This window comes from Ptiloglossa arizonensis, chromosome 12 (genome assembly GCF_051014685.1).
Source record: "Ptiloglossa arizonensis isolate GNS036 chromosome 12, iyPtiAriz1_principal, whole genome shotgun sequence".
NCBI lineage: Eukaryota > Metazoa > Arthropoda > Insecta > Hymenoptera > Colletidae > Ptiloglossa > Ptiloglossa arizonensis.
The window spans coordinates 7,513,197-7,541,078 of record NC_135059.1 but is presented as its reverse complement, the minus strand read 5'-3'; the positions used below and the strand labels follow the sequence as shown (position 1 = coordinate 7,541,078).

Below are 27,882 nucleotides of genomic sequence, written 5' to 3'. Positions count from 1 at the left end.
TTAGTCATTGGCAACTGGCCGGAAGGAGACTCAGCTACGTGGTCGAATTTTTCTTTTTACCACCAGACCTCGCCTCGTCCGAGAAAACGCGCCAAGGGCGCAAGGGTTAGGGAAATTCTCGCGGCTGTAAGAGGAGAGTCTTCTCGGGAGCTTTTTCTTTTCCAGCGAGTAACGAGGCCTGTGCGCGAGAATTTTACCAATATATTCGAGTGTATAGATCGAAGTAACGATCGCGCAATGTTCAACCGCGTTGAACGAACCGTACCGTGATCGACAAACGATACATCAACCGCGTTCGTTTGTGTAACTACTCGATCCTTGAGATTTTGAAACGGTACATTCATCAAGATTCCAAGCTGTGACAAACGGATCGCGTCCGTTCATTTTTATACGTAATCACTTATACGTAGACTCGAAAGACGAAGTTCGTGAAGAGGTCCTTTCAACCCTTTTGTGATTTCTCGGCGTAACACGATAAAACAGGTTCCGCGAACCTGACGGTCGTACAATATAACGTACGTCGTAGGATGACGATGATAAGAGAATACGTCACCGAACGTCGACAAATATATAGGTATACGTATATGTACGCATATACATATATATATATATTTATATATATTTATATAAATTTATATATATATGTATATATGTATAAAACATTGTATAATTCAACATTTCCGAGTAAACTCTCTTATCGGCGTATCGAAATTGATACGATATAATTAAATATATCAATATAATAAATATGAAATATTGTTAAATATATATATATTTATATAGTGTGTACAACATATACATATATATACATATATTGATACATATATATATATATATATATATACATATATGTTATATAATAATCATCATCGTTACGATAATATAATATAATAAATTCTTCTGATATATTTAGCAATATCTTGAACGAAAGAGAGATTAGGTCTTTTCTTTTCTCTCGTTTCTCTATTTTGATACAATCGAAAGTAATTACACGCTAGAAAGATCGGTCCCGGATTCTCCGCATACGACACGATACCGGTTGCGTCTGTGTAAAAGCGACACGGACCGTACCGTTTCGTGCATCGTACTCGATTTCTTTTTTTATTTTTTTATTTTTTTTTCGTTAACCAGGTATCCTCGGGACGCGCTCTCCGCGTCACGAGTTACCCGCGTACTCGCGATTAGTACGTAACACGATACGAGTGAATCGTGGAGAGACACAATGTCGATGATCGAAGACAAAGAGAACTAGTGAAAGATTCTGGAAGGCAAAGAGTGGACGAAGTCTTAAAAACTATCGACGCGATCGGTGTTTCGTTTTCGTCGACGAATCCGTTCGAAACAATCACCGAATCGAATCGACGAACCCGATCGCGTTCGCTCGTCGACGAACATTTCAGGGAGAATCGTTTTGAAATCGTGAAACGTGAAAATCGATACGCGATCGTCGCTCGAAACTAAATTCGACTGTACCCCCGTCGCTTGAAGGCCACGTGTCTACATGCAGCTATACGTTTTTACTTTTCCCGCCAAGATCAATGATACCAAGTTTTCGTTGTCAGGAGAATTGTTTCATTTGGTAGACGAAGGATACGCGTATTCGTTGACTCGAAGACGATCTTTCGATGTGGACAAATTGGTCGTCCGGGATCGTTGATCCCGTATTGAATTCGGATCGAATCTCGATTATTTCGCGACGTCACCTCGACGTCGTTAAACGTCGTCGCGCTATCGAGAAAACAACGCTGTCGACGAGCGAACGCACGGTCGTTAAGAATTAAGTATCTTAGTACAAACAGTAGACAAGTATAGCTTGTAGGTATTCAAAGTAGAAAGTGTAAAGTATCACAAGAATTACAACAATCGTAATAATTACGTTATCCCGCAATGATCGAGCTCCCGCCCTTATCGTATCGATCGCGCAATAATAATAAGCGCATCTGATCGCGTCTGTGTATCATCTCGGACGCGTGTCGATCAACGTGTCTACGTATCGATCGAAGGGAGGGGGTTGATCTCCTATCGAGTTTGGAAATTATCCGTAACAATACAATCAGTCTTTGACACAATAATTATAACGATACAATACCATCGATAGAGCAAAGCCGTAACAGAGATTTTTACGAGCGTATGGTAAAACGTACGAAGACGAGGACACTTACGAACCACGATTGAAAACTTCGAAAACACGGTCGATCGTGACCGTGGTAGCACACAACGGGGACTAGGGTCCCCGCAAACGCTTGGTGGATAAAAGACTTTTCAAAAAGAGCTTGGAAACAAACATTAGTTCAGCGTAGCCTGGAAATACAACGGGCGAAATACTTATCGAGATGGTGTATAGTTATGGAAAAAAAAAAAGCAGCACAGCACAATCATTGTACTCGTCGTCGCGCGACGAACGAGATCGCTCGAGATCTCGTGTTCGCGGTATCGGTATCCTTACTTACTCTTTAACCAGAGATTTTTTGATTTTTTCGTTCGAACGCAACAATAGTCGTAATAATCGCGTATGGAACCGTACCGCTCGACGATAATAATCTTACGACGACGAAATAGATCGCAACGTCGACGAATCTTACGATTAAAACTTAACACATTGCGTACGGCGCTCAATTCGCCTAACCTTGGCTTCCAACGACCGCGGATTCTTGTTCTTGTTGTTGTTGTTGTTGTTGTTGGTCGCTTCGAGGAATATAATCTAACGCAGGTAACATCGCTTACTCCGGGAATGTCGCAAATTTCGTTTGTCGCTCGAAACGTCGTTTGGTATACACGATAAATCACGGTTCGTCTCGAATTTCATTCTTTTCTATCATTGCAAGGCATTCTTTGCCTTTTTTCTCGAATTGGGGTCTACTTCCGTAAACTAACTCAAAAATTGTCCCTTCGAACGATAATAATCGTACGGTAACAAGACGAGTAAAATACTTCGCGCGGTACCTTCTTGTATAATTCGTCTCGACTTTTGTTCTTTTCTTTGCAAGGCATTCTTTGCCTTTTTTCTCGAATTAGGGTCTACTTCCGTAAACTAACTCAAAAAGTGTCCCTTCGAACAATAATAATCGTACGATAACAAGACGAATAAAATACTTTGCGCGATACCTTCTTGTATAATTCGTCTCGACTTGTTCTTTTCTTTGCAAGGCATTCTTTGCCTTTTTTCTCCAATTAGGATCTACTTCCGTAAACTAACGCAAAATTTGTCCCTTCGAACGATAATAATCGTACGATAACAAGACGAATAAAATACTTGGCGCGGTACCTTCTCGTACACATTCTTGTGTACATTCCTCTATCTCTTGACACTTTTACGTGCATTCGTTTCACGATTCTTCTACTGGTAAGTCGGTACAGGGTTACCCTCGATAACGTGTCTTGATAACGAAAATAATCGAATTAACTCCAATCGGGTAATCCGATTCGCGGCCAGAGCGAACCGTGAGAACCGAATATCTCGTATCTCGCCTCGTGGTTCGATTCGCTATGTATATACGAAATATCTCGTAACCCGGACGCAATGTGTTAATCGGAGGCAAGAACGAGACACGTTCGAAAAAGTTAACGATCGGCCGCCGTACGTTTCGAGCGAGCTGCTTGGAACTGTACGTATCGAAATCAAGAACGTTTGCAAAAGAATCAGACATATTCCGATATGTCTTTATCGTTACGCGATTTCGAGCGGCGAACAACGATCAATTAAACATAATCTGTCCAATTACGACCCAATTAATCCGCTCGCGTAGGTACCTGCACCTACCAATTCCCTTAGGCCATACAATTGATTATGACATTCGATATCGAAGCAAACGATCGTTACTAGGTGGAACTTACTTCCGCAAGTAAGTCCCCGAAGTATACTGAAGTTGATGCCGGGTGTGAAACCGCTCGAATAATTGATCTAACGTCAACACAACCCCCAACCCGGTTTCTGGCTCCGTGTTAATAAAGGTATCCAAGTTATCCTTGCACCCTAGAACGTTTGCAAACAGAAAGGCACATTGTAGGGGTAAGAAAGAATTTTCGTACCGACGGTGCAGCTTGCGTGCATTTCTTAACCCATTTATGCCCGGTGGAGGTATCGATGGTATTTACGATGCAAATAGATCCAACGCGGGGAGTTCAAGGGCTCTTTCGACGGGAATAGCTCGATGGCCGGCAACTGGTGTCGGTGTCGCTACAAGCGTAGCGAAATTAATCGAGCGCTCGAGGTCACTCGGAGTGTTACCCCCTCCACGCCGCCTGTTTCTCCTTTCATCGCGCAAACCGAAGATTTAATAAAATGCTTTGCACGATACACGTTGTACGTTGTTCGAAGGTCTCGAACGGAGACGTAAATTGTACTTTTTGACCAAGTAAAAAAGAAATTCGATCGAGTTCGCGTTGTTTAAAATGCCCAAATTTATCTGGTACGAAAGAGCCCTCGTGTTGGTTCGCACCAACTTTGGGCACATTTTATTTGAAATACGATAACAAACAATCGTTCCAAGTAATCGAATTATTTTGAATACTTGATTATTTGTATTTTGGAAACAAACGAAGAAAACTAAGTTTCTCTTATGCTCGATTCGAATCATTGATTCGATTCAAATTTGTTCAACTCGTCTCCAACGGTACGTGGCTACAAAGTTTAATTGTATTCCTTACCTTAGTTTATACGCCGATCGAATACGCTACCGATTCGTGTTTGCAAAGTTCGACGAGTTGAATCTTTTGGTCCACGGATGTTTCAATTGTTAAACATTTATCCAAAGTGACAATATTCCGCTCGGTGGTACCGGGCAATTTATCGCGAATGAAAAAATAAAATGAAAAAAAAAAAGTAACAATTATTTCGAATAAAATGTGGCCAAGTAAGATACTGTACAGTGTACCGAAAATCGGTACAACCGGACAGAGGTTGATTCAACGCGTAAAAATAAGTCTCGAGAAAAGTTATTATCGCTACTTTTGAATTTAGTCGTAAACTTCCCAAAGCTTCGAAAAAATTTGATTCTTTCGTCTCGACTTACTTTTACGCGTAGAATTGGTCCCGGTCCGGTTTCGCCACTATTTTCGGTATTATTTGTCAAATAATATCTCAACGCGCGCAACGCACCATTCGACGCAAGTACGGTCCGGTGCAGGTATAAATGGGTTAACCTGTTCTATTGAACGTACTTGGTGTTGAGATCGGTGGATAATCCGGCGGCGTCTTGATCCATGTGCCATCCTCGCGCTTCATGTGATGCCGATCGGACGCAAACTCTCGCAAGTATACCGTGGCTGGCAACACTCTGAATCTTCTGTGATGCTTCGGCTGCACCACTTCGTCCGATCTAAACGTTTCCATCGCGTACTTCCAGAAATGCGTGGGAAACGGCAACACGCTATCTAAATCGTATACGACCGCCCTTTCGTCGGGTGCGTAGATAAAGATTACGTGGTAGTCCTATGGACACAATAAACAAACACGTTGCGTTTACCCATTGCTGTCTCGGCAATAGTCGGTGGCTTGAAATTCGATACGTTGGCGGCCTCGGCGCGCGACACAACGCGTTTAGTTTCTTTACTAACTGACCCAAACTACGAGCTTGTCCTCGTCCTTTCCTGCCCGTTGTCGCCAAAGCGGTACGCTACGCCATGGGTTGCTCACGAAAGCAACATAGCAATGATCTATTTCCGATCCGTGTCTCGTGGCTGCGTCCTGACACAGCTTCCATACATTTTCCTCGCTAGAATGACAGTTTATCCTTGCAGGCGAGCGTGTTCGAGGAACAACAAAACGCTTGTGTGCTTCGATGCAAGTGTGATTCAACAAAGAACACGAACGGGGAGTAAAAGAGGTATGCAGAGTGTCGTCGAACAAGCGTGTGTCGTTGGCTACGATACGAAATGGAACACGCGATCGCTCACCGACCAAATCAATCGAAAATGTAACATTTTTCTCTGTTTGTTCACTTCCGATGAGAAACCGTCGCGGTGAGTACATTTCCGATTTATTCGTTCGGCGAGAATCGCGGTGTGTACGAGTTTTCGGACAATTTTTCAAATTTGAAGAAAACGGTCCGCAGAAATCGAGAACGCAGATGCGAGGATTGTAGTAGCGTGTATGCAGGCAAACACGAACGTCGACAAACGCGGCAAAATATTGCTGATCGTGGATGATAGATGGTACACGAACGATGGTAAAACGAATGCACCCGAAGCTTTGCGAAACAGCAGATGGAAATGAGGTAGCTGGATACGCGTAGGGTGATTAAGATAGAGCTGGTGTTTACCGCCGCGTGTTGTACGCCGTTAAAAATCCGCCGTGCGTTCGTGCGAGGCGAAGCACGATAATATCGTGCCGATTGTCCAGTGGCAGCGTGCATGCATTATTAAGCGAAGGAACGTGTACATTGGTACATTCCCCCTGACTGACGATAACAAAGGTAAAATTGTAAATACTATCAGCAAGCAGGGCACGAAACGCGCGGGACTTTCCAAAGCAGAACAGACGATGCGCCGTGATTCGTGGATATTTCATACATATCAAAGATGGCGACGGCATATCGCACTGCCGTCTCTGTACCACTGCAACGTATCGATCCGTTGCGGGATATACCGCAATACGACACGTTTATTTGTTCAAATCGATAAATCCTCGCGAGTCGGGAAAGTCGTGCGGATTTTGTTGATCACTTACCAATAACAACTCGTGTACACGCACTCTGATACTTTCGGAAAAAGCTGCACCAGCGGCTTCGTATGTTCGGTCTCACGAGGCTCCACGGCCATTCTTTGTTTACAAACTCGTTTCGTTCGAATTACACGGAATTTCAGAATTTATTTCAACGGGATACGGGACTTGTCGATTCGGTTGTTAAAACGTCTACGATTCCTCAATCGACACCGTGCGCGAACATCGTTACCGATTAGTTGAATCAGAGCTCGATCGGCTTGACAAACTCAAAACGAACCCGTGCATCCAACCAGCCGAAACAACATCGTTTGACTGGCGCCGGTCGCTGCTGCCGCTCTATCTGGCCTACCCACACCCGACTCGACTCGCACCGAGGTCGTTGCAGCATCGCGCATGCGCCAAACGAGTCGATTTAAATCACTAAACATACGCCACGCACATAATACATATTAGAAAATATGTTTTACAAATTGATGCTGCCGGTGTACGTTCGCATTTCACCCACCAAGTTTTTACGAAAGAACGAAACACTCGTCTCGTTTAACGAGACTTAAGAATTATACGGCTACATCGACTGTTCGCTTCCGGGACGATTATCTGCAAAAAACGATAATCATTTCTAGAAAAATCTCGCGAAACTTTCCGAATAAACGCAGGATGCATTTGATGCATTTGATGCATTTGAAAGAGCTTTTCCAATCGCGTAAACTGTTGATTTAAGCTATATCTATAGAGGTGTATTTTACTCGCGTTCGGGATAAGATTTTTCTATAGCAAACGTTGCACGTTATTTCTTTGCCAATTAAATGCATCGTCTATAATATATACTACACGAGACTTTGAAACGATCGATGCTACGTTAAAATTTTCCAAATAAATAAAACACATTTTTGCATTATTCAAATTTTATCCAAATGAAAAAGAACGAACCCGTGCATTTTTCCGACTTATTCATTATCCGCCTTGGTAACTGCTTTCACGCAACTAATTTATTTACTATTGGGTTAACCTCGCTTGTTTTCTGAATATAAACAAACAATATTCATACGCTGTCTTTACATGCTTAATTATGTCGCTTGCGCATCGAGAGAGTTTCTTTAGAATCGATAAACTGTAACATCTAAAATTAGTAAGATTAAGACCGGCCGTGAACTTTATATCTGCACATATCGTAAATATATATATACATATATCACGTGCGTCAGCATAAAAAAGTATGTAAGGTTGTAAGTAGAAATTTGTATTTTTACATTTTTGCATCAAACTGTGTCGCATTGTCGCACAAGAAAATGGCAATAAACGCTACAAGAGCAATTCTTAAACAGAGTAAAAGTGCTTTGCTGATATGTGATGTTCAAGAAAAGTGCGCGAATTTTATGTACGAATTCAATAAAGTTACGCAGAATTCGATAAAACTGGTAAATACCAAAATCATTATTTACACGTGTACGATGTATACATGTTTCTATTCATAGAAAAATTGAAAGTTATGTTACATTTACGTGTATGAAATATCTTCTTTTTAACTAATTACTTAACATTTTTTAAACTTCGAATGTTCTGTAGCATGTACTATCATTTTGTACTATTCAAACTTGAAAAAAAAAAGAATGACAATTGATACGTACTAACTTTATTAAATCGGTCCTTAACATTTGTGGATTAAATTGTGCATAATGTGTATAGATAAACTCGTTGAAACTTTTGGAGATTCCTATGATAGTTTGTGAACAAAATCCAGAGAGTCTTGGAAAAACAATTCCTGAATTTGACATATCTAGTGCCAAAGGACCATTTGCAAAGACTGAATTTAGCATGTGGATGCCTGAAGTAAAACTATTATATAACTATTTTGTATAATATACAATTATTTTATGCTTAATTATTAATATGATGTTATTGTTCATTTTAGATAGATAAAGAACTTTCTACTATTTGTTCTGGGAACAAACCAGAAGCAATTATTCTAATTGGTCTTGAAACACATGTATGCATAGAAAATACTGCAATAGACTTAAAACAAAGCGGATACGAGGTACACATTGTTGCAGACTGCTGCACTTCGCGTAGGCAAGAAGATAGACTATTGGCTTTAGAGGTAAAATGTAAATTGTATACAAAGAAATAGGTATAAATATAAGAAATGGATATTGTGTTTAATTTATATTACTTTGACAGAGAATGAAGGCAATGGGATGCCACGTAGCTACTGTGGAAAATGTTGTTTATAAACTAGTGAGAAGTTCAAAGCATAAAGAATTTAAAAATATACTAAATCTGACAAAACCATTAACATTGGATACAGGTCTTGCTGTAAGAGTGTAAATTATAGATATTTTGTTATGTCTATTTATTATTTAAGAAAACACAGAAAATATATTTTTGTATAAGATACATTTTGTATAAAACATTCGATAATTTAACTTTTTCCTGTCGAACCAAACCCTCCTTCTCCTCTTTCTGTATTATCTAAACTATCGACTTCTTGAAGTTCAGGATACATAATCTTTTCGCAAATCAATTGTGCTACTCGATCTCCTGGAGAGATTGTAAAATTCTTGTTGCTGTGATTAAATAGTACTACCCCTAAATTTCCCCTGTTATAAAATGGATAAATTTTAATATCCTACACATAACATGTAATTGCACATATACAGACGCACGTTCTACTCTTTGAAAGCAATACAAATTGACAATTGTACTTTCACACAATTATAAGTACTCTGAATTTATTTAACATTTATTACCTTATTATAATTTTGATATCTATTGAAGTACTCACCGATAATCGGCATCAATGACACCGGCACCAACGTCGATAAAATGATTCCATGCTAATCCGGAACGTGGTGCAACTCTCCCATAAGTACCTTCAGGAACTTCGATTTGTAAATCAGTTTTGATTAATTCTTTACCATGTGCTTCGATAACGTATTCGTAGGCACTGTTAAATAAAAAGTGTAAAACAGAGTTGCGAAAAACTAATTTCAATAAAACGTACCTTCTTAAATCATATCCTGCAGCATGTTTCGAGGCTTTTATAGGCGCATAAGCTTTATCGGTTAATCTTACAAATTTCAACATAATTAAACCGTTCACTATTGACACGATGAGATTAAGAATGCCTCAACTGGTTTCATCTACACGATTCAAATAACACTACTCGTATGACCGGTAACGGATTTCCTTGTACATAATATTACCGCGCTTTTCTTACTGTAAACAAAATTACGTAGTTTGTGTGGACAACTATTATTCTATTTATATTTTTATTTAAATAAAGAATCTATTGTTTACAATTATTATTGTGCATTTTCATTGCAAAATACTTATTTATCTTTGTTAAAAATAATACATACTACTTTACGTGAATAATAATCGAACTTCCGGACCACGAAATTCAAACGATGTTTCTCTGTCTTTCCCAAAGGTGGAATACGTAAAGCAACGGTGAAACAAAAAATCAACTCTCCGTTGTTATCATAATATGTTACGAACTATGGTGACGTATTTATCTTATTTCTTCATAACGTATTGCGCTATATATAACGAAACAGTCAACGACTTTATAAGAAAACGTTATTAATTGTGGATTAGACATTCTGTAGTCGTGTGAGAACTACACGTGAAGGAATAAGGATTACGTCAAACAAGTAGCATAGTAATGCCATCTAGGAAACGTTTAAAGATGTAAAACGAGTGTTAAGATTTTTATAGACCTATCAAAGAAATATCGATACTTTTGTGAGGTATCAAACAAGTGTCGATGTATTCATAGAAGTGTCAAATAGGTATCGATTCATGAAATATGGTCCATAGTTATAACCTAATCGTACAATTTTAATCTGAATATCTTTCCAATAATATTATTCACAAAAAATTTATTTTTCATTGTTTTCACTTTCACTTTTCACTTTCACCTTAGTGAAATTCCGAATTTCGGAAACGCAGGGCGTCATCGCATTTAACTGTACTCTCTTCTCTAGAACGCATGATTCTCTCTTTATTACTCTTTTTCCAGCCAATGGCATGAAAACGAATCAAAACGGAGCAGGGAATCTAGCATCCCTGATCGTCAGTAATGTTAAAGATTTTGATATATGCTTTTGTCTTGAATCTCATAAAAAAGTAAATAATTTATCACAATGAAATTGCATGATTTTCTAACTTTGTGTAATAACTATGACGATTTAGTACAATTCTTAATTGATGAGAAAGTTATTCATAGCACAATGAAATGTATGAAGTGTGAAAGTGAAATGACATTTCATCGTAAAGAATTAATGTTTAGATGTAGAAGAGTGTTTTATGTACAAAAACCAAACAAAAAGAAATTAAGGAAACAGTGTGATGTAAAAATTAGAGCATTTCACAACACATGGTTTGAACATGCACATTTACCAATTCAAACAATATGCCGTTTTATTGCATGCCATATCATGCTTATGCCTCCACGACAAGAATTTACAATGAAAGAATTAGGGATATCTTCATCCACAGCTGTACATTGGGCAAGTTTCTGTAGGGAACTTTGCGTTCTGTGGATAGAAAAAAATTCTGTCCAGATAGGGGGTAAAGATACTATTGTGGAAATTGATGAAGCAGAAATAGGAAAGCGCAAATACAACAAAGGCCATATATTAAGTGGTGAATGGATCTTTGGAGGAATTGAAATATCAACCAAAAAATTATTTATTGAACCTGTTAAAGATAGAACTGCAGAAACTTTGTTAGGGGCTATAAAAAAGTGGATAAAACCAGGAACAACGATAATATCAGATGCTTGGAAGTCATATAATTGTTTAGACGACGATGGATACTATGATTTAACAGTGAACCACAAAATGAATTTTGTAGACCCAAGTAGTGGAGCCCATACTCAAAATATTGAGCGTACATGGCGAGATACAAGGGCAAGTATTCCACGTTATGGACATCGCAGTACTCATTATGCTGGATATATAGGAGAACTTTTCTTTCGAAGAACCCATGATGTTGATAGTCGTATACCAGCATTTTTTGCAATGATGAGAGATGTATTTCCAGTTACTTCTGATGCACAAACTGGATAACAAATAACATTTAACAATGAACATTTTTTTGTGTACATGTTAAGAGAAAAACTAGCCTTACTTTAACCTAATTTGTAATTACTAAAACAGTATTAGTTTCTACAAATTGGGTTGAAGTAGGATTAGTTTTCTTCTTGTTTTGACTTCATGCCAGCTTGAAATCAATTGTGATTAGGATTAAAGTTAAAAAAGATATATGTATATTAAAATTGTTGAAATGTTTATCAATTATATAAACATACAAAGTCATACATTATATCAATCAATCAAAAATTAAGGTTGACATTAACTAAATTAGCTGATAAAGAAACTAACAGGTTGTTTGATGTACCTTATGATAGGATTTCATCCAGATATTAACTTTGTGATAAACTATTGTAGTAGATATCAGGAGAAAATAATGAAATATGGAACTATGTTAAAAAGATGTTAAGGTACAATAAGCTTAAAATTAATGTATTTCAGAAATAAGCGTGATAAGCCGTTCATTGATGATTTCGATTAGAAAAGTAACATAATGGACAGGAAATCAGTTACAGTTAATCTAACTCAGAACTTGTAGCATTTTGTAGTGCAGTTTAGGATAGAATATGGTTCAAAAAATTATTAGCAGGCTTGAATATAAACATTAATATTTTGTCAGTATATGAAGACAATCAAGCTACTATTTCCTTAATAAAGAATCTTGGGAATGATTGTAGGATTACCTACATAGATTTAAAATATAATTTTATTCATGAGGAAATGAAAAACAAATTATTGTAATTCAGTACATAGATACTAACAATAAGGACCAACAAATCAATATTTTGACCAAAGGGTTCATGGGGTACCAATTCCATGACTTTAGACATAAGTTAGGATTATTAAATGATAACAATCAGAGAGGGCTAGACTAAAACTGTTAGATTTTATGATATATATTTTATTAGAGATTCATATGTAAATTCATTAGGAAGTCATTAAGAAAAGGTGTTATATTGGTAATACTTTTTTAATGATGGCTATGTTAGTTCCTTTGGTTTTGGTGTTGTTGATATGTGTGAGAATGTTTATACGTAATGTGGATATAAAGAAATAAAGAAAACTTTTATTTTTGTTAAAGCCTCGATTTATTCTAATAAATAATTGACCAAAACCTGAGGAAATACCTGCACACTCATCTTTAGAACATAGAGTAATATAGGATAATCGAAATCAAAAATGTCACAAAACAGTGCCATCACAGAACTCAAAAATAATAAAAAAAATTAAAATAATACAGATAACGAACAACATAATGCTGAAAATGGAGATGAAAGCATTAGAGAATATGGACAAAAATAAACGTGTCAATAACAATACTCAATATTTCTTACTATGTTTACTTATCTCAGAGCAAGTGAGAATTCCTGGAACAATTACCTTTCACAATAACTATCCAGATATGGTCCCAACCCATGGACTTTAAACTAGGCACTACTGTACATGTAAGAATATGTGTTTGTACAAATACAACTTATTGTACAAACTTGTTTAGCAAGGTAATTTCTACCAGTAATACACATATTTTTTGAAAATCTAAACTTGGAAGACATTGAAGTCAATTAGCAAATCTTCAAAAGTCTATATTTCTACGTTTTTAATTTGATTAGTTGTAGGGATAACTTAATTTTAAAATACTTGTATCTAGACTTATTACATTTATTATACGTATTTTATAAATAGGTTATTAATTATTTTAGAATATCGCTTACAAGGTAATTAATCAAAATGTTTAAAATTTATTAATGTAGATGCAATTTTAACTTAGTTTAAGAATTTATTTTTATAATTTAATCCACAAGTTTGGATTGTACAGTATGCACAAATATATATGGTTAGCGTTTTAAGAACGCGTTTGGTTTGATAACCTATAAAAATTGATAATCCACAATAACATCATCTAGCATTTCACTATGTAACACTATTAACACAAAAGCGTACATTTAGAACAATGGATCGTATTACTGTAGGAAAGGGAAGTTATCAGCATCTGTACTAATTAAAATGACTGCTAAAAAAGACGAGTTTTGAGTGACTTTCTTCTTTCACGGTACAAATCATTGTCATGGGTATACCGTGATACAGAAGAAGTGGAACTCGATAATTTTTGTTTAAGCGGCATGGACTATGTCACGAAGTGCTTATTTATTCAAATTATTATCTAATATCCATATTAATAAATTTTATCAAATAAAATATGTTTTAATTAGTACAAAGTTAATATCTAAAATCGATAATAAAATTAAATTAGAATTATGTGTATAATTTCGTAAGCTTATTTCGTTTACACGAATATGTATATGTAAATTCCAAAAGGTATTATGAATTGAAAATGCAACCCTTATGTTAAATGATCACAGTTGTGCAATTCAAGACCATTTAACCAGAAAGTTCCTACAAATGCGGCGTCTAGCGGCGTCTGCTAGAGCACTGACAGTTCTTTGTTATCAGAAAGAGAATAATTTAATCTAATCAATTGTAAGGTATTAGAGTGTTATATATATAAAATGAACTCATTAAACAAACTGTGATTGATACATTTCTTCGATGTTTATCTGTAAGCAATGTATTTCAGTTATAACGATTAGTCATGTCACGAACCATGTATAACCTACATGCAATGTTTCTAACGTAACGTTCGAACATAATTGTCATTTAACAACTGAAAAAACATCTGGTTAAATGATGAGAGATGCGTACCAAGGGTCTGCTACTGTTCCTTATCTGCATAGCAGGGAGCAGCATCGTTTTTGTTGCTTTCAGCAATCAAAGACCTTCCATTCAGACTCTGGTTACAGAGACCCACAAGCAACTACGAAATTTCCAAGTAACTATATTTACATCATTTGGCTTTAACTAATTTTATTGATAATTTACTTAAAAATAATTGTTTTTCTTTTCTTTTAATATTTTTACAGGAAAATTTAAAAGATGTTGAAGAGAAACGTTTGGTGACAGATTCAAAGTATCTTGCAATGCTTGGCCTTGATGGGCAAATGAGCACAACTCCTTTTAGTCTTAAATCTCAAAATGTGACTGTTGTTTCACTTATAAGGCCTGGAAACGAACAGCATATTTATGGTTTCGTCAGAAATGTCAGTCACTTTTTGCCAAATAATAGTATTGTCGTTTATAGTGTTGGATTAAATGATGATTCTTTGCAAAATATTAGAGCAGCTTGCAATTCTACAAAGTGTAATGTGATTCATTTTGATGTGAGTCCATTTCCAGCACATGTTGAAGATGATAGACTGCATGTTTATAGACCTTTAGTTATTCAGGTAAATAACATTTATACGTTATATTTGTGTAGATACGAGCATTATCAATATTTATTATTGAATATTTCTTTTGCCTACCACAGATGTCTTTAAACACATTAGGAAATATATTATACATGGATTCAAATGTGCGTTTGAATTCATCAGATATTTCAAAGTACCTTTCACCAAAATCTGGAATTTTAACTTGGCCTACGAGGCATGCCATTAGCTCGTTAACACATCCAAAGATGTATGAATATTTTCATGTCTCTGCAGAAAGTTTCTTCTTTCTTCCTTTAATAAGAGCATCGCACTTGGTAATTAGGAATGTTAAAGAAATTAGAGAAAAAGTAATGTTGCCTTGGGTTCAATGTGCACTAACAAGAGATTGCATTTGTCCCATTGGTATGTATGCTAAAAGTAATTTTTTCTATTTGTTGTTTATCAAAATGTTTGTAAATAAAATTGTGGTGCAAATAATTTTAATCTATTATTGGACAGGAGCTCAATCAGCGGGTTGTCGATTTAATAAGAAACCACAATACCGGTACTCCGGTTGCCACGCGTACGACACATCTGCACTGAATATCGTACTTGGACTGCACTTCAATTTCGACGACACATATTACGTGTATCAAGAGCGGGAAACGTACTTCAATAAGATTCAACCCGAGGAGATTACGAAAGAATATCTTATGATTGCAAGGCAGAACAATGCAACAGAGTCGAATTTAAGAAACTTCATATCAACTGAACACTAATTCCTCTAAGAGTTAGGTGATACGTCGATCAAGCACAAGTTAATATAAGAGTACATAATAAATTGAAGAACGAATAAAGACTTTAGCTTAAATAAATTATCTATGTTTTACTAACTACAAAACTTTATAAATGCAGTTTTTCTTTGTCACGTTCATGTTTCTATTGCATGAATCTTTTAAATTATTATTTGAATTGAATGAATCCTTTTAATAAATAGAAGAAACGTAAATGAGACACATTAATGAATTGCTTTCTTCAATAAAATCGGCTCTGTGTAAAATATCAAGAATTGTCGAGCGTGATCTGTTTTCCTTGTCGGTCGATTGCTAAAATTACCCATGGCAAATCAGCCAATGCACTGTCGAATCTCGGTTGTGTTAGCGTCACAAAAAATCGCTTAATGGAGGGTATTCCTCCTGGTTGCAGGCGACAGCCCCGTCAATATCAAAATCCAACCGCGGAATTGTGCGAAAACGCTTTAGGGAAATTTATTAATAAATTCAACGTTGAAGCGTGAGCCACGATTTGACGTCATTTAAGGGATTCGTCATTGTTTGTAAACGAAAAGTACAACATCGCGTGGATCATGGACGAATGTACATTCGCGAGTTCCGTCCGGGCTCCTGAGGACTAATTAGAAGACGTATCGCAAGCCAACGATATGTGACGTGTTTTAAAAATTCGACGTACTTTTGTCTGTTTGTAATCTATATTGCATATTACCGGACTAGGGTTAAGGATACTTGACAATGGTTGACAGCGACGCTGACAGCCGGTACAATTGGAAACGAGATGATTTCAATGAATCGCACCGCGAAAGGCGTGTTACTGCCATGAATGATGTACGGTTGACCGGTTCTAATCATTTAAATCGTTTGACATTCAATGATAGTCAGAAACGAGATTCTCAAAGCAGCGGATTAATTCTCAACACTGCGGTACCTACAAGCTCTAGATCTGGTACAGAAATTCGATTTATTAATCCAGCAATTTACGCCGAAACATTGAATAACGAGGACGATGAACGCGAGATCCAAATTCGAGTAAAAGTCAGTTCTAAAGACAGTAGACCGATTGAAGGTAATTATGGCGATTCTACGGGAAAGAGCGATATAGTGTCTACGCTGTCTCTCAAGAATAATCTACCTACCTCGTTCGTGGATCATGCTGGCGATCAAGTTTCAGCTCAAGAAACGTATCGTTGTTATTCTTTGAATTCACCGACCACATCCTTGGAATCTGACCTTCAACGATCTAAGTCTGTGACTTCGTGCAGACCTTCCAATAGAGTCGAAAAACGATGTAGAATCAGTGGTAGAACAAACGATGGCAATGAGGTTTTCTCCGTTAATCAAGTCGATTCGGAAGTGCAGAGGTATTCTGCAAGTTTGTAACGCTACGTATTAAGTTTGTAGGAAAGTTCTGGCATTTCTCTCGTTCACTGTTTATAGTATTATAACGTGAATAAATAACTAAATTAACTTCCGACAAATATAATTTTTATTATTATTATTTGTCCATTTTGTAGGCAATGTATCTACCTCATACGCATAAAACTTACAGATTTTTAACCAAAAATATTCAGAGACTACGTTCGCAACTTCTTTGTAATTATTGAATTTTTTGTTTAAAGTACTCTGGATTTACTAAAACAAATGATTTACTAACGGCGCCAAGTCAGGTGAATATGGCGGATAGTACCCATTAGAAAATTTGGTAAACTTGTCGATGAATTGGTACCTTACCGAAGTTGATGATATTGAAATTTGTTGTAAAGGATAACAATTTGAGCAATTTTTTCTTGTACATATAACATCGGTCTTAGTTTTTGAGATATTAGCAAAAATCTTTCGGTACTGAACGAAGAATTCTACGTTCTATTTCTTCCAGAAGCTGCTACTTGACAATGACACTTAATTGAATGTATGACAAAAATCTTACAATGGTGTGAGAAGAAAACATTACGATTAATTTGGCTTAATTTTATTTATTAAAATATCAAAAGAATATTTTGTCATTTTGAAGTAATGAAATTTTGTGTTGATCTAATAATTGTTTGTAAAGAAGGAACTCTCCTTGAGTTTTTTGATCGGTTGAAATTGAATGTACACTCCGTCTACTTTTTCTTCTACTTTTCTTATTCTTCTCCTTTAATGCAATTGCTATTGCAGCTAAATCTTCGATCAAAAATTAAAAATATATCGACATATATATATACTGACTAATCTTATAGCCTTTATACATACAGCAATCAGAGATAATAACAAAACACTGTCGACTCGTGTAAGACTTGATTTAACACAAGGATACGTTAGGCTAGGTTTTTAGGCATTGGTATTGTAGGGGGACGGACAAACATTGAGGTTTTAAACAAATTTTGTTTAAAAAATGACTAAATATTACGATCAGTTAAGCACAATTTTACCACACCGTATTTTAGAAACTGAAACCAATTCCCAATTACATCTACAGAAAAAGGTTGCTTAAAATTTTGTCTTTTGCAACATATTTTAAGGTTATTAAAATTTATGAGGAACCAGTTCATCGATAAGTTTATCGAGGATTTCTCAATTATTATGAACAGGACAAATATTGAACGCATTGTGTATGCATGATACATTTGAGACGAATATTTTGACAAGAAAATTTTTTATACGCAATTCATTTTTTTTTCTCTTTAATTATTCCGAGTACTCGCGTACACGATTAATTTTTGTTTAAATAAATAGAATAGAATGTTTGGAGCGTTTGTTGTAAAATATAGTTAAATCTTCCGACATTGTGTTGCTTAGGTGCATATTAAATGGGTATCGTGTTGTACAAGTTTCCACAACATCGTTATCCAGCATTAGCATTTCGGAGAACAAATCAACTGAAAGTAATCGTCTGAAGAAAATCTCATACAATGAATGGATGCGAAAAAAGCAACAAGCAGCACAACAAAAGAAGGAGGAAGAAGATCAGGCTCTGAAGAAGAAACAAACAGAGGCAGAGAGACTAGCACGCGAGAAAGAAGAGAGGGAATCTCAGGAGCGAGATAATTTCTTAAAGTGGACTGAGAAGAAGAAAAAAGAAAGGGAGCAGAAAAAATTGGTAATTGAGAAAGAGTTGGAGCTACAGAAGCTGTTGAAAGAAATTGAAGACAAGGCAGCTGGAGCAAAAAGTCTGTATCTTCGACAATGGGCTCATAAGAAGAGGGAAGAAGAGAAAGGTAAAAAAAAGTATTATTAATCTTTGATTTGTTCATGATTTGATATTTTCAATGTTTGTGCAGGTCGTCAGAAGAAAGAAGAGATGAAACGAAAAGAACTTGACGAAGAGAAAAAGAAAAGGTTAGCAGAAAGTACAAAAGCTTATGAAAATTGGCAAAAGAATGCAAAGAACAAACCTAAGCCAGCTACGCAAGGACTTCTGCGTTAGTTCCACTATGTTTCTTTCAATATTAAATGCTTACAATGCTGACATACATGGTGTTTCACCTAACATGCACGTCTAAAATGTTTCAGTTGTTATTAACAGAACAAAAAAATATTTGAGAAAAAAGTAATTTGTTTTGCAGAAAGATCAATGTGTCATGTATGTATTAATTTATCTTTTCATCAACTATTAGAATGTAGTAATAAAAACATATAATTTCGTTTGAAAAAATATTGGTAAGCTTGATTCTAATCGTAATATTTGCTCTTTTGAAATGTATTTTAAACGTGCAAATCAAGCGAGACACCTCTGTACGTTACTCGAATAATAAAAATTTAAGTTAGTAATGATTTTGATTCATCAGCTCATCAAAAGGCAAAGCCAGCGTATATAAACCCTATGCCCTGGCAAACAATTGTTGACAACGCTGAAGATAACGAGGAAAACTCGTCGAACATCCGAAAAACGCAAAGCCAGACCAAAATTAGCAGTAAGAGAAGTACTACATCTTATCAGTGATAATTATTAATGAACATTAATAATGGGAATTTGAGGATTTTGCGGTTTGAAGAACAATCACACGATTCGATTTTTTAGCGTCGGAGCAAAGTAGAATTTCACAGAAGTCGTGGATCAAACAAAGATTACGAATAAATACTGTACTTTGGATTACAGGCTCGTGTACTGTGACTGTCTTAATAGACAGAATATCCTTGCACGATTTCCGTTACGCAATTAGAACGATGTTTACGCTCTGACGTGCTAAATACCCTGATAAATAATTTTATTTCGTAGCTGATATTCTTTGATACGCTTTACAACTTTCATTACTTTTTTGCGTTTGGGCCTGTGATTAATGAATATTAGCGTATTCGAATAGAATCGTGAATAACGTTCTTCGATCATTATTTAGATGAATTAGGAAATAAAGAATGGTAAGGACGAAATGCAGATCCTCGCCTTGATAATCGAAGGTTTTGTAGATAATTAAAAATAAAGAACTTGCGCGGAGATAATTAAAAGAAATATGTACGCAAAAGCCAAATATTCTTATTATTTATATCGCTAATTAATATTGTATATTACACGACGTAGATTGGTTATATAATCATTTTTTTCTTTTACACGGGATCACGGAAAGTACTTTCTGCTTGTTCATTATGCCAAACATACTTTGAGAAGTAGTGTTGAATCTCTATCGATACGGTAGCCTTAATACACTGAATAAAATGGCACATAATTATTTTTTTCACTTCTATTGAATGCGTATCATTTTAGTCCTTCTCTCTCACACAATCGTTATACGCTACTTTCGCCCATACAATTATTTCAAATTGTACGCGAACAATTGTCAGTATGCTTATCAAGTTGGATCTACTTGATCAAACTTTCCTCTTCTTCCTGAAGTCTTTCGATGTCTGATTTGTTCATGAAGTAATAGGATGGTTGTCGCGATTTCTGAATATTATAGAATTATTATTAATTGTTGTTCGTAAGCCTAGAAGAAAAGAGAACTAAATTATTTACCAAATCTTTGACGATACGTTTTGCCCCCGCTTTGATGAGAACGTTGCTTAATTCTTCAACCGATGGTAGCCCCATTGCGTAATGTAAAGCAGTCCTTTCCAACTGGAACAGAAAACGAAGAATTTCTTCTGCTTAGAGAGATATTCAATGTGTATTTATCGATGATGTTTAACGACAATTTATAAAACGATTCCTACGTTGTCACCAATGCGCAGTGTCTCTGGATACGTTTTCGCGATGTACTTGACCAGTTCTTCGTTCTCACGAAGAACAGCAATATGAAGAGCACACCTGCTCATCGGATTTTTCCCCATAGCTAACAATTTTCCTCCACCGTTGTTTCTACTCAGTAGCTCCTTCACTTTTGCCACGTTGTCCATTCTGATTTCATAGTGCACCTCCTCGCGTTGTGTCTAAAAAAAAAAATTAATCAATTTCCCAGCGTGTAACTTTTACGCGACATTACTCGAAGTAATGTTCACGAATACGAAACAAGTATCGTTGAAACACAACGATTGATTAAAAAGCAATGCGTTCGTTCTTTGCAGTTTCGATTAAGGATGATAGGTATCTGATAAAAATAATTTCAAGTAGGATTTGAAAAAATCATTTCAAGTAGCATCGAACAACCGATTCATCCAATGGCACCTGGGTACCTTTGGATGGATATCCATTAAATGATACTCGACTTTTTCGTGACCTGTATTTATTCTTATCATCCCCATTCGCTGTACACACTTTTACCAACGATGACCAAGCTCTTTAAAATCGTCACGAAAACATTTTACCATGTGTCTAACGTTTGTGTTTGGGAAAAGATTAAAGTCGTGCGCCATCAAGTTTGGATTGCACGATGGCTAGTTTAAAATGGCGAGGATCCAAAAATCGTAATTGCTCATCGTTTATCCGTTTCGTCGATCAATAGCTTTAATCGTTCGTTCGAGTATTCCTTTAACGTTAGTAATAATGTCTTACCACGTAATTCGGAATTGATTGCAAGAACTGTACAGTTGCTTCGCGTCCTCGTTCTGCGGCGATATCCACGATGTTCACGCCCTCGTCTTCCACGTCCAAAATATGATCGTATCCTTCTAACAGTAACTCTACTAATTTCTCAGTTTCGCCTAGATATAAAACAAGAGAAATTTAACGCAAAGAGCACACACGTCCTATGCGATAAGTGTGGATCGTATATTCTTTGATAATGTTTGACAAGTTTGTGGCGAGAAGTCTGGTAAACCGCGCAGAAATAATCCTAGCAAAGTTCGCGATTTTGTGCACGATGCATCTTGTGAAACGAAATCTACGAGATTCACATTGGAACGTGTACAATTTTTAAATTAACCGGATGTGAACTTTTACGATTCGTTTGTCTATCACCTCTCGCTGCCAAATAAGCCACGTAGCGGTCTATTTCCTCGACGTTTTCTCTAATATTCGCCAGCCCGGCGACATCCCTCGCTGTTCTGTATAATTCGTCCCGGAAACCAATATTCACTTGGCTCTCTTGAAGCAGATGGAACAAACCGTCCTTCGAGTAAGAACGTATGGCCGCGAAATGGATCACACTTTGTCCATGTTCGTCCTGAAAGAACAAAGTCAACGATTAGTCGTCATGGTACACGATATAATCGTTTGCAACACGATCGAAATAAATCATTGTTACGAAAATGACGTGGTAATTGACGTTTGCCGTACTCTGTTAGGGTTGCTGAAAGCCGATTCCGGTGCATCGGAGCCTGGACTCTGCGGATAACCGGCATCCTCGTCCGGGTTTTCGTTTTCGACGTTTTCGATATTTTCTTCTTCACGGTCGGGAATGATCAACACGTTGGGTTCCTGAAATATTTCAAAATTTTACGTACATTGGTTAGAAATACAAATTTCACAGGGTGGTCCACTTTACTTGCGACAATTTGACAGCAAAAATGTTCAGTAAAGATATCCGTGGTTTCAATCGACTACAAATTGCAATAATAACAGTGGACTAAAGTTACTGTAACTTTTTTCTACGTAACTATATATATATATATATGTGTGATTCTTTTTTCATAGTACTTACAAATCTATTAAAATATGTTTATCCAAAATTTAATATCGCGCGAGATAATTTCAAATTTAAAAATTTAAAAATTAAAAAATTCGAATTTAAAATTTAACATTTTAGAAAAAAAAATAGTTTATCGTAGAAAGCGTTCAAACAGTTTACGTGGATCACCTTGTTTATCAAAATCGTTGCGGTCAATTACCTGTTCTTGCGCATTATCTTTACTTTTATTGGCAAAATTGTACAAATAGGTTGCCAGGTATGTAACTGGATCCTTTGGACGTGCATTGGCAACTTCCGCCAAACCTTTGATCAGTGGATCACCAAGAGCTGTTAAAATAGTTGTTGCAATTATCTTCTCTCTTCTTACTTTAACGAATCGATCGAAATAAATCTTAGTTTAGGGTAAACGTTAACTCACACGATGCCAAATAGCGACCTTCCTCCTCCCGGAATATTGGTATGTCGAGCGGCGTGCCACCTGGAAAAAAGAATTGCATCTGCATTCTTGCATCAGGCACGTGAGATGTAAAAACGCGTTGCACGCGTTTGAGTTGCAACCCGTATGATTTACAGCGATCGTTCGATTACATTGGTATCTTCGTTCAGATGGTTCGATCGGAGTATAATTGCGATAACAATTTCAGCGAACGAAAGAAAAAAACGATCCACGTGACAAACTGCATACAATTTTCCACGAATCGAAAAAAAATGCTTCATGAATACACGGTGCACGGTTTCACTCTGAAAGTTGTGCATACACAGCCAGGCAGGAAGCTTAACAACCATTTAATTTACACCATGTAAGATTCAAAATTGCGGAAGCACAAAAAAGAATACGAGTATATACACATAGTGCAGGAAATGTTACGACGAGAGTTAGTCTCGAAGGAGTGCATCAAATGCATATTTGATAATTTAATTTCTTTAAATGCATATTTGATCATTTCATTATGTACATATATATGACTATTCTATGTAAATTACTATATATATATATATATATGTACATACATATATATATTTATATTACGGTATTTAATTTACATGGAATAGCCACTTGTAAAAAGATTTACTGTAAATTGAGTACATCGAGTTGGAAAGACATGTGCTACGCCATTTTTGTCTCCGTGAACATCGAACTCGTGCATGACACATAAAGAAGCTCCGAGAAATTTGTCAAGTAAGCTCGATTTGCCATTCTCCCCGGTAAATTTGGACAGAATCCTTCACGGCAAACCGTTTCCAAAACTGGACACATATATGCACATTTCACGTAAGCATGGTGTCGTTCAACATGTCAAAGCGTCGTAACAACTGTTCGTAGACGAATAGTGTTAATTTACTAACCTAATAAACAATCCAGCGTCCCTCAGAGAAGTTAATCCGTTAAATTTTCTTTAAATATCATAATTCGGTGCACGAGAAATGGACATAATGTTCACACACATCTTTCCAACGTTCCCCCATCTTTGGCGCAACAGTGTCTCTACGGTTCTAGCCTACGACGATTGATCGACGGTCGAGCGTCGCGGTTCAAGAATTATCACAGACGATCTCCGCGTGCAAGCGTATCGTATCGTTAATTAAAAAAAAAAAAAGAAAAAAGACAAAACAAAAAGAAAAGAAAACAATTATGCGAAAGTCGTGCTCGACGCGACCGATTTGAAGACAGCGTTTCGCGGACAGCTTCCTTTCCACCGAATTAACTCTGAAAACGTTTCGCGCTGGTCCGTTTACGAAACAGGCCCGCGAGCAGATTGGCGATTTTCAACGAGCTGTTTATCATCAGCTCCTTCTCCAACGTTAAGATATTCAGCACAGCTCTGGAGAAATCCTGAAGCGTCTGGAACTCGGTGACGCTCAAGGATTGCTGATTGCCGATCCGTACCGTGTCCTGGCGAGCGGTCTCGCGTATGCTCAGCCCTCGAACAACGCACAGGTGTTTCAGGTGCTCGAACTCCTTGGACAGTTCCGGGAATCGTATTATAGCGTTGAACCTGAGAGTGTTGCCAATGGCGTACGGTCTTGCGCTCAGGAAGCCGAGTTTCTTGTCCCGTTTGAACGTCAACCTCTTGTCGAGTATCACGAGAACCTTGGCGAGTCTCACGTAGGCACGACCCACCAGACCCGGTCTATTGTCGCTGGTACGACAAACGACCCTCAGGTGATCCTGAACGTTCACCCATGCCGCTAGATCACCCGCGGAAGCTAGATAAACACCACGTCCGTACGGCCAGTGTCTACCGTGTAGACGTTTCTCGTCGCGCACCTCTAGATCAGCGATCGGCAACAATAAACCAGCTGCTGCCAGTTGTGCCCTGATAGGACTGGGCTGGTCGAGTATTTCGTTGAGGGTGAAGTAGGTACCAGGCTCGTCCTCGCTGCTACCCTCGGCCATCATCCCGGCGATCTCTTGGCTCATCAACTCGCTGGTGATCTCTCGTTCCACGTCCTCCAATTGGTTCACCGTGAGCGTCAACGGGAACGAATACTTCTCCAGGTTTCTACAGCACTCCAACACGGTTGCTTGAACGTATTTCGCCGATGGATCGAGATCGTACGCCTCGATCGAGGCGATGGTCACCTCGTCGACGTTATCGGAGCTCTCGTCGTTGTCTTCGTATTCGTCGTCGTTGTAGAAGAATCGTGGCGCGGGATGATCCGGTAGATCACCGCTGGCTGTCACGCAATGGATGTCCCGGATCAACGGATCGAAGAATTCCGCGAACACGACGTAGCTCTCGTAATCGGGAGCCACCGCGTACGTCGATTGATCCTCCTCGTGGTTGTTGCCGACGAAGGAATAAGCGCTGCTGGTGTTGCTGTCGCAGGTAGAGTTGCCGTGTTTCTTTAAAGCGGGCCAGATCACGTCAAAGAGATTGTGGTCCATGCGTGTCACACGGTGCTTGATACCATCGAATACGGGCCGTTTCAGGCAACGACTGAGCAGTGTACCGGAGTTCGTCGCAGACTTCGGGGTCACACCGTGTCTCGTACCGGCCAGCAGTCGGAAACACCTCTCCAGGGTGGCCAGGGTCTCCGGCTCGGTTATGTCTCGACGTGCGGAGTAACTGTCGCCTCCGGGTACTGTTCGCCTCGAGCATCGAGATCAGCGTATGAACGTCCGGATGAAAGACGAAGAACGATGCGTGAACAATCGCGGGCAATCGTGAGACACGGTTAGGGGACCGATTAACCACCGAATGCTTCGATACGGAATTTTACCAACGGTTCGAGAGCGATTGTAAGCCCATTGCTGATCAATTTTCGAAGTTTTCTTTTGTCATTTGAACGCGGTACGAGTTCACAGATTATTTGATTATTTTGGAACGCGGTACGAGTTAATAGATTATTCGATCATTGGAACGCGGTACGAGTCAACAGATTATTTGATCATTGGAACGCGGTACGAGTTAACAGATTATTTGATCATTGGAACGCGGTACGAGTTACCGGATGTTATTTATCGATCTTTAATGAATCTGTGGCTTTTCGTTTGTACGGAAGATACGCTAGTCGGTTTCGAATGGCGACGATTCTAATACGTGATAATGGTACACGAGAGTGGAAGCGCCCACGTGTGAAGAAGTAACGTGACGTACTGCTGGTATGTTCACACGGGCGGTATATTGAAATGTAGTTTAAAAAAAAAAATAGAAAAGAAAAACTGGAGCAAGAACTGCGACAGTGCTTCGAGCGATCATTGTACGGTTTTTATTCGGTGTGATCGATGATGCTCGTAAGTGGCACGTTTGAATGAAATACCTTTGTCCGTCAACATTTCGTCGGCCAGTTTCTCGTTAGCCCCGAAATCACGTAGGAGTGTTTTGTGCGAGAACTCGGTCTGATTTTGCTTGTAATAGTCCGCCTTTTGCCGAAACTACGTGACAAAGTACCAGCGATTTATTTAAATACATGACAATTAAAATTACATCGCGTACAAGTTCCGTGAAATTCGTACGAACAATGGAGAAATTGTTTTCGTTTCGTTTTTCGTAATTCGGACGGTAATTGTTACGAATATTTCGAAAGTTTGAAAGTAAAAAATTGGGACAGCGTACTCGACACTCGACGAAAGTGAAATATTATTTTTACCACGGAATGATAAATAGTATCTAAAGAATCTCGGTACGCTTCTAAAAATTGCTCATTATTTTGCGATAATCTTTTCCACGAATCGTCGATCGAAATCGTTGAAAACAAATTCTCATTTTATCTGAAACGATCGATTATGGAAGATATTTTACTCACATTGTCTTGAATCAGAGGATTGGCACCCAAATGAAGCAAAAGGTTGTAATAATGGCCGTTGTCCGCGAGGGTTGCTGCATAATGCAATGGTGTTCGGCCATCTAGGTCGATTGCGTGTGCAGTTTCCGGAAACCTTCCCGCCAGATACCTGAAGATCGATAAAACTCGAATAGAACTTGACAAAAAGATGATACTTATCGTAAGAAATACTTGATCGTATTTTTAATTTCTCTGGTCGTTGTAGCGCGAAATAAACTTCGCGAAGACGATTGCAATGTAAAACTTCTTACGTTGTTGTTCGTTCGATTTCATTAACGAGATTTCTACCGTTCACGTGTCACGACGAAAAAGAAACAAACGATAATCTACGGTCGTGTCCAAATTGAACGAAAGTCGACGTCGTTTTTTTCTATAATTATAATAATCTATTTTTTATTCCTCGTTTCTTTTTCGTCATTTCGTCAACGCGCAACAAAGTCGATACGTTTTGCGAAGACCAATGTACGAATGTCGTAATTCTAAACTTTTTGTGATAGAAGTAATCTCAATGATGTTGGAAGATAAACATGTGTTTGTAAGCGTAAAATCAATGCCTCGATTCGCTGAAATACGAATCTACAAGTTACAAACGAGTGATCCCAGATCAAATGGACTTAAAATTTTAAATACAGATGTTTATAAGGTGTTTATAATTGATACGATTGTAAAAGCAATGCCTTGATTCGCTAAAATACGAATCTACGTAGCGACAAGTTACAAACGAGTGATTCTAAATCGAATAAACTTAAAATTTGAAACGCAGGTGTTTATAAGGTGTTTACAATTGATACGATTGTAAAATCAATGCCTTGA

The 27,882-nt window shown here is 37.6% G+C and overlaps 7 protein-coding genes across 16 annotated transcripts in view; 5 read left to right on the top strand and 2 right to left on the bottom strand.

The window, feature by feature from the left end:
- Nucleotides 1–840: 840 nt before the first annotated feature.
- On the bottom strand, nt 841–10,901 carry LOC143153473 (protein N-terminal glutamine amidohydrolase). Of its 2 annotated transcripts, XM_076324749.1 has the most exons (6): nt 10,024–10,901; nt 9,666–9,880; nt 9,447–9,608; nt 5,561–5,714; nt 5,161–5,431; nt 841–3,973 (listed from the first exon to the last, which is right to left on the bottom strand). In XM_076324749.1, the coding sequence occupies exons 2-6, from the start codon at nt 9,746–9,748 to the stop codon at nt 3,831–3,833; spliced, it is 813 nt and encodes a 270-aa protein (XP_076180864.1). In that variant the 5' UTR covers nt 9,749–9,880; nt 10,024–10,901; the 3' UTR covers nt 841–3,830. The 2 variants fall into 2 exon arrangements, with proteins under 2 accessions (XP_076180864.1, XP_076180863.1); XM_076324748.1 differs by lacking the exons at nt 9,447–9,608; nt 9,666–9,880; nt 10,024–10,901 and adding an exon at nt 6,668–7,018.
- LOC143153476 (isochorismatase domain-containing protein 2) lies at nt 7,576–9,066 on the top strand. Its single transcript, XM_076324751.1, has 4 exons — nt 7,576–8,082; nt 8,351–8,494; nt 8,577–8,762; nt 8,843–9,066. Exons 1-4 carry the CDS (start codon nt 7,954–7,956, stop codon nt 8,987–8,989), a joined length of 606 nt encoding a protein of 201 aa, XP_076180866.1. The 5' UTR covers nt 7,576–7,953; the 3' UTR covers nt 8,990–9,066.
- LOC143153468 (uncharacterized) lies at nt 10,367–13,064 on the top strand. The gene has a single exon (XM_076324736.1). The coding sequence runs from the start codon at nt 10,810–10,812 to the stop codon at nt 11,734–11,736; it is 927 nt and encodes a 308-aa protein (XP_076180851.1). The 5' UTR covers nt 10,367–10,809; the 3' UTR covers nt 11,737–13,064.
- A 1,076-nt stretch (nt 13,065–14,140) lies between these two features.
- LOC143153466 (uncharacterized) lies at nt 14,141–16,019 on the top strand. 4 transcript variants are annotated; one of them, XM_076324732.1, is made up of 5 exons: nt 14,141–14,243; nt 14,336–14,587; nt 14,679–15,041; nt 15,125–15,428; nt 15,525–16,019. In XM_076324732.1, the coding sequence occupies exons 2-5, from the start codon at nt 14,453–14,455 to the stop codon at nt 15,782–15,784; spliced, it is 1,062 nt and encodes a 353-aa protein (XP_076180847.1). In that variant the 5' UTR covers nt 14,141–14,243; nt 14,336–14,452; the 3' UTR covers nt 15,785–16,019. The 4 variants fall into 4 exon arrangements, with proteins under 4 accessions (XP_076180847.1, XP_076180846.1, XP_076180848.1 ...); XM_076324733.1 differs by having other exon boundaries at nt 14,152–14,238; XM_076324734.1 differs by having other exon boundaries at nt 14,179–14,238; nt 14,323–14,587.
- Nucleotides 16,020–16,069: 50 nt separating this feature from the next.
- On the top strand, nt 16,070–20,509 carry LOC143153465 (uncharacterized). 2 transcript variants are annotated; one of them, XM_076324729.1, is made up of 4 exons: nt 16,070–17,160; nt 18,578–18,996; nt 19,060–19,117; nt 19,567–20,509. In XM_076324729.1, the coding sequence occupies exons 1-4, from the start codon at nt 16,535–16,537 to the stop codon at nt 19,622–19,624; spliced, it is 1,161 nt and encodes a 386-aa protein (XP_076180844.1). In that variant the 5' UTR covers nt 16,070–16,534; the 3' UTR covers nt 19,625–20,509. The 2 variants fall into 2 exon arrangements, with proteins under 2 accessions (XP_076180844.1, XP_076180843.1); XM_076324728.1 differs by having other exon boundaries at nt 19,060–19,200; nt 19,567–20,497.
- LOC143153464 (uncharacterized) overlaps nt 20,233–27,882 on the bottom strand; it is a 30,159-nt gene continuing 22,509 nt past the window's right edge. For all 5 annotated transcript variants that reach the window (XM_076324725.1, XM_076324724.1, XM_076324723.1 and 2 more), the window contains 10 exons: nt 27,031–27,178; nt 26,545–26,659; nt 23,198–23,257; nt 22,979–23,106; nt 22,428–22,568; nt 22,110–22,314; nt 21,705–21,853; nt 20,927–21,142; nt 20,730–20,831; nt 20,233–20,660 (listed from right to left, as the gene is read on the bottom strand). In XM_076324725.1, coding sequence (XP_076180840.1) covers nt 20,577–20,660; nt 20,730–20,831; nt 20,927–21,142; nt 21,705–21,853; nt 22,110–22,314; nt 22,428–22,568; nt 22,979–23,106; nt 23,198–23,257; nt 26,545–26,659; nt 27,031–27,178 — 1,348 coding nt within the window. In that variant the 3' untranslated portion in view covers nt 20,233–20,576. The remainder of the gene's footprint in view (nt 20,661–20,729; nt 20,832–20,926; nt 21,143–21,704; nt 21,854–22,109; nt 22,315–22,427; nt 22,569–22,978; nt 23,107–23,197; nt 23,258–26,544; nt 26,660–27,030; nt 27,179–27,882) is intronic.
- Nucleotides 24,143–27,179, top strand: LOC143153478 (uncharacterized). Its single transcript, XM_076324755.1, has 2 exons — nt 24,143–25,610; nt 25,715–27,179. Exons 1-2 carry the CDS (start codon nt 25,324–25,326, stop codon nt 25,848–25,850), a joined length of 423 nt encoding a protein of 140 aa, XP_076180870.1. The 5' UTR covers nt 24,143–25,323; the 3' UTR covers nt 25,851–27,179.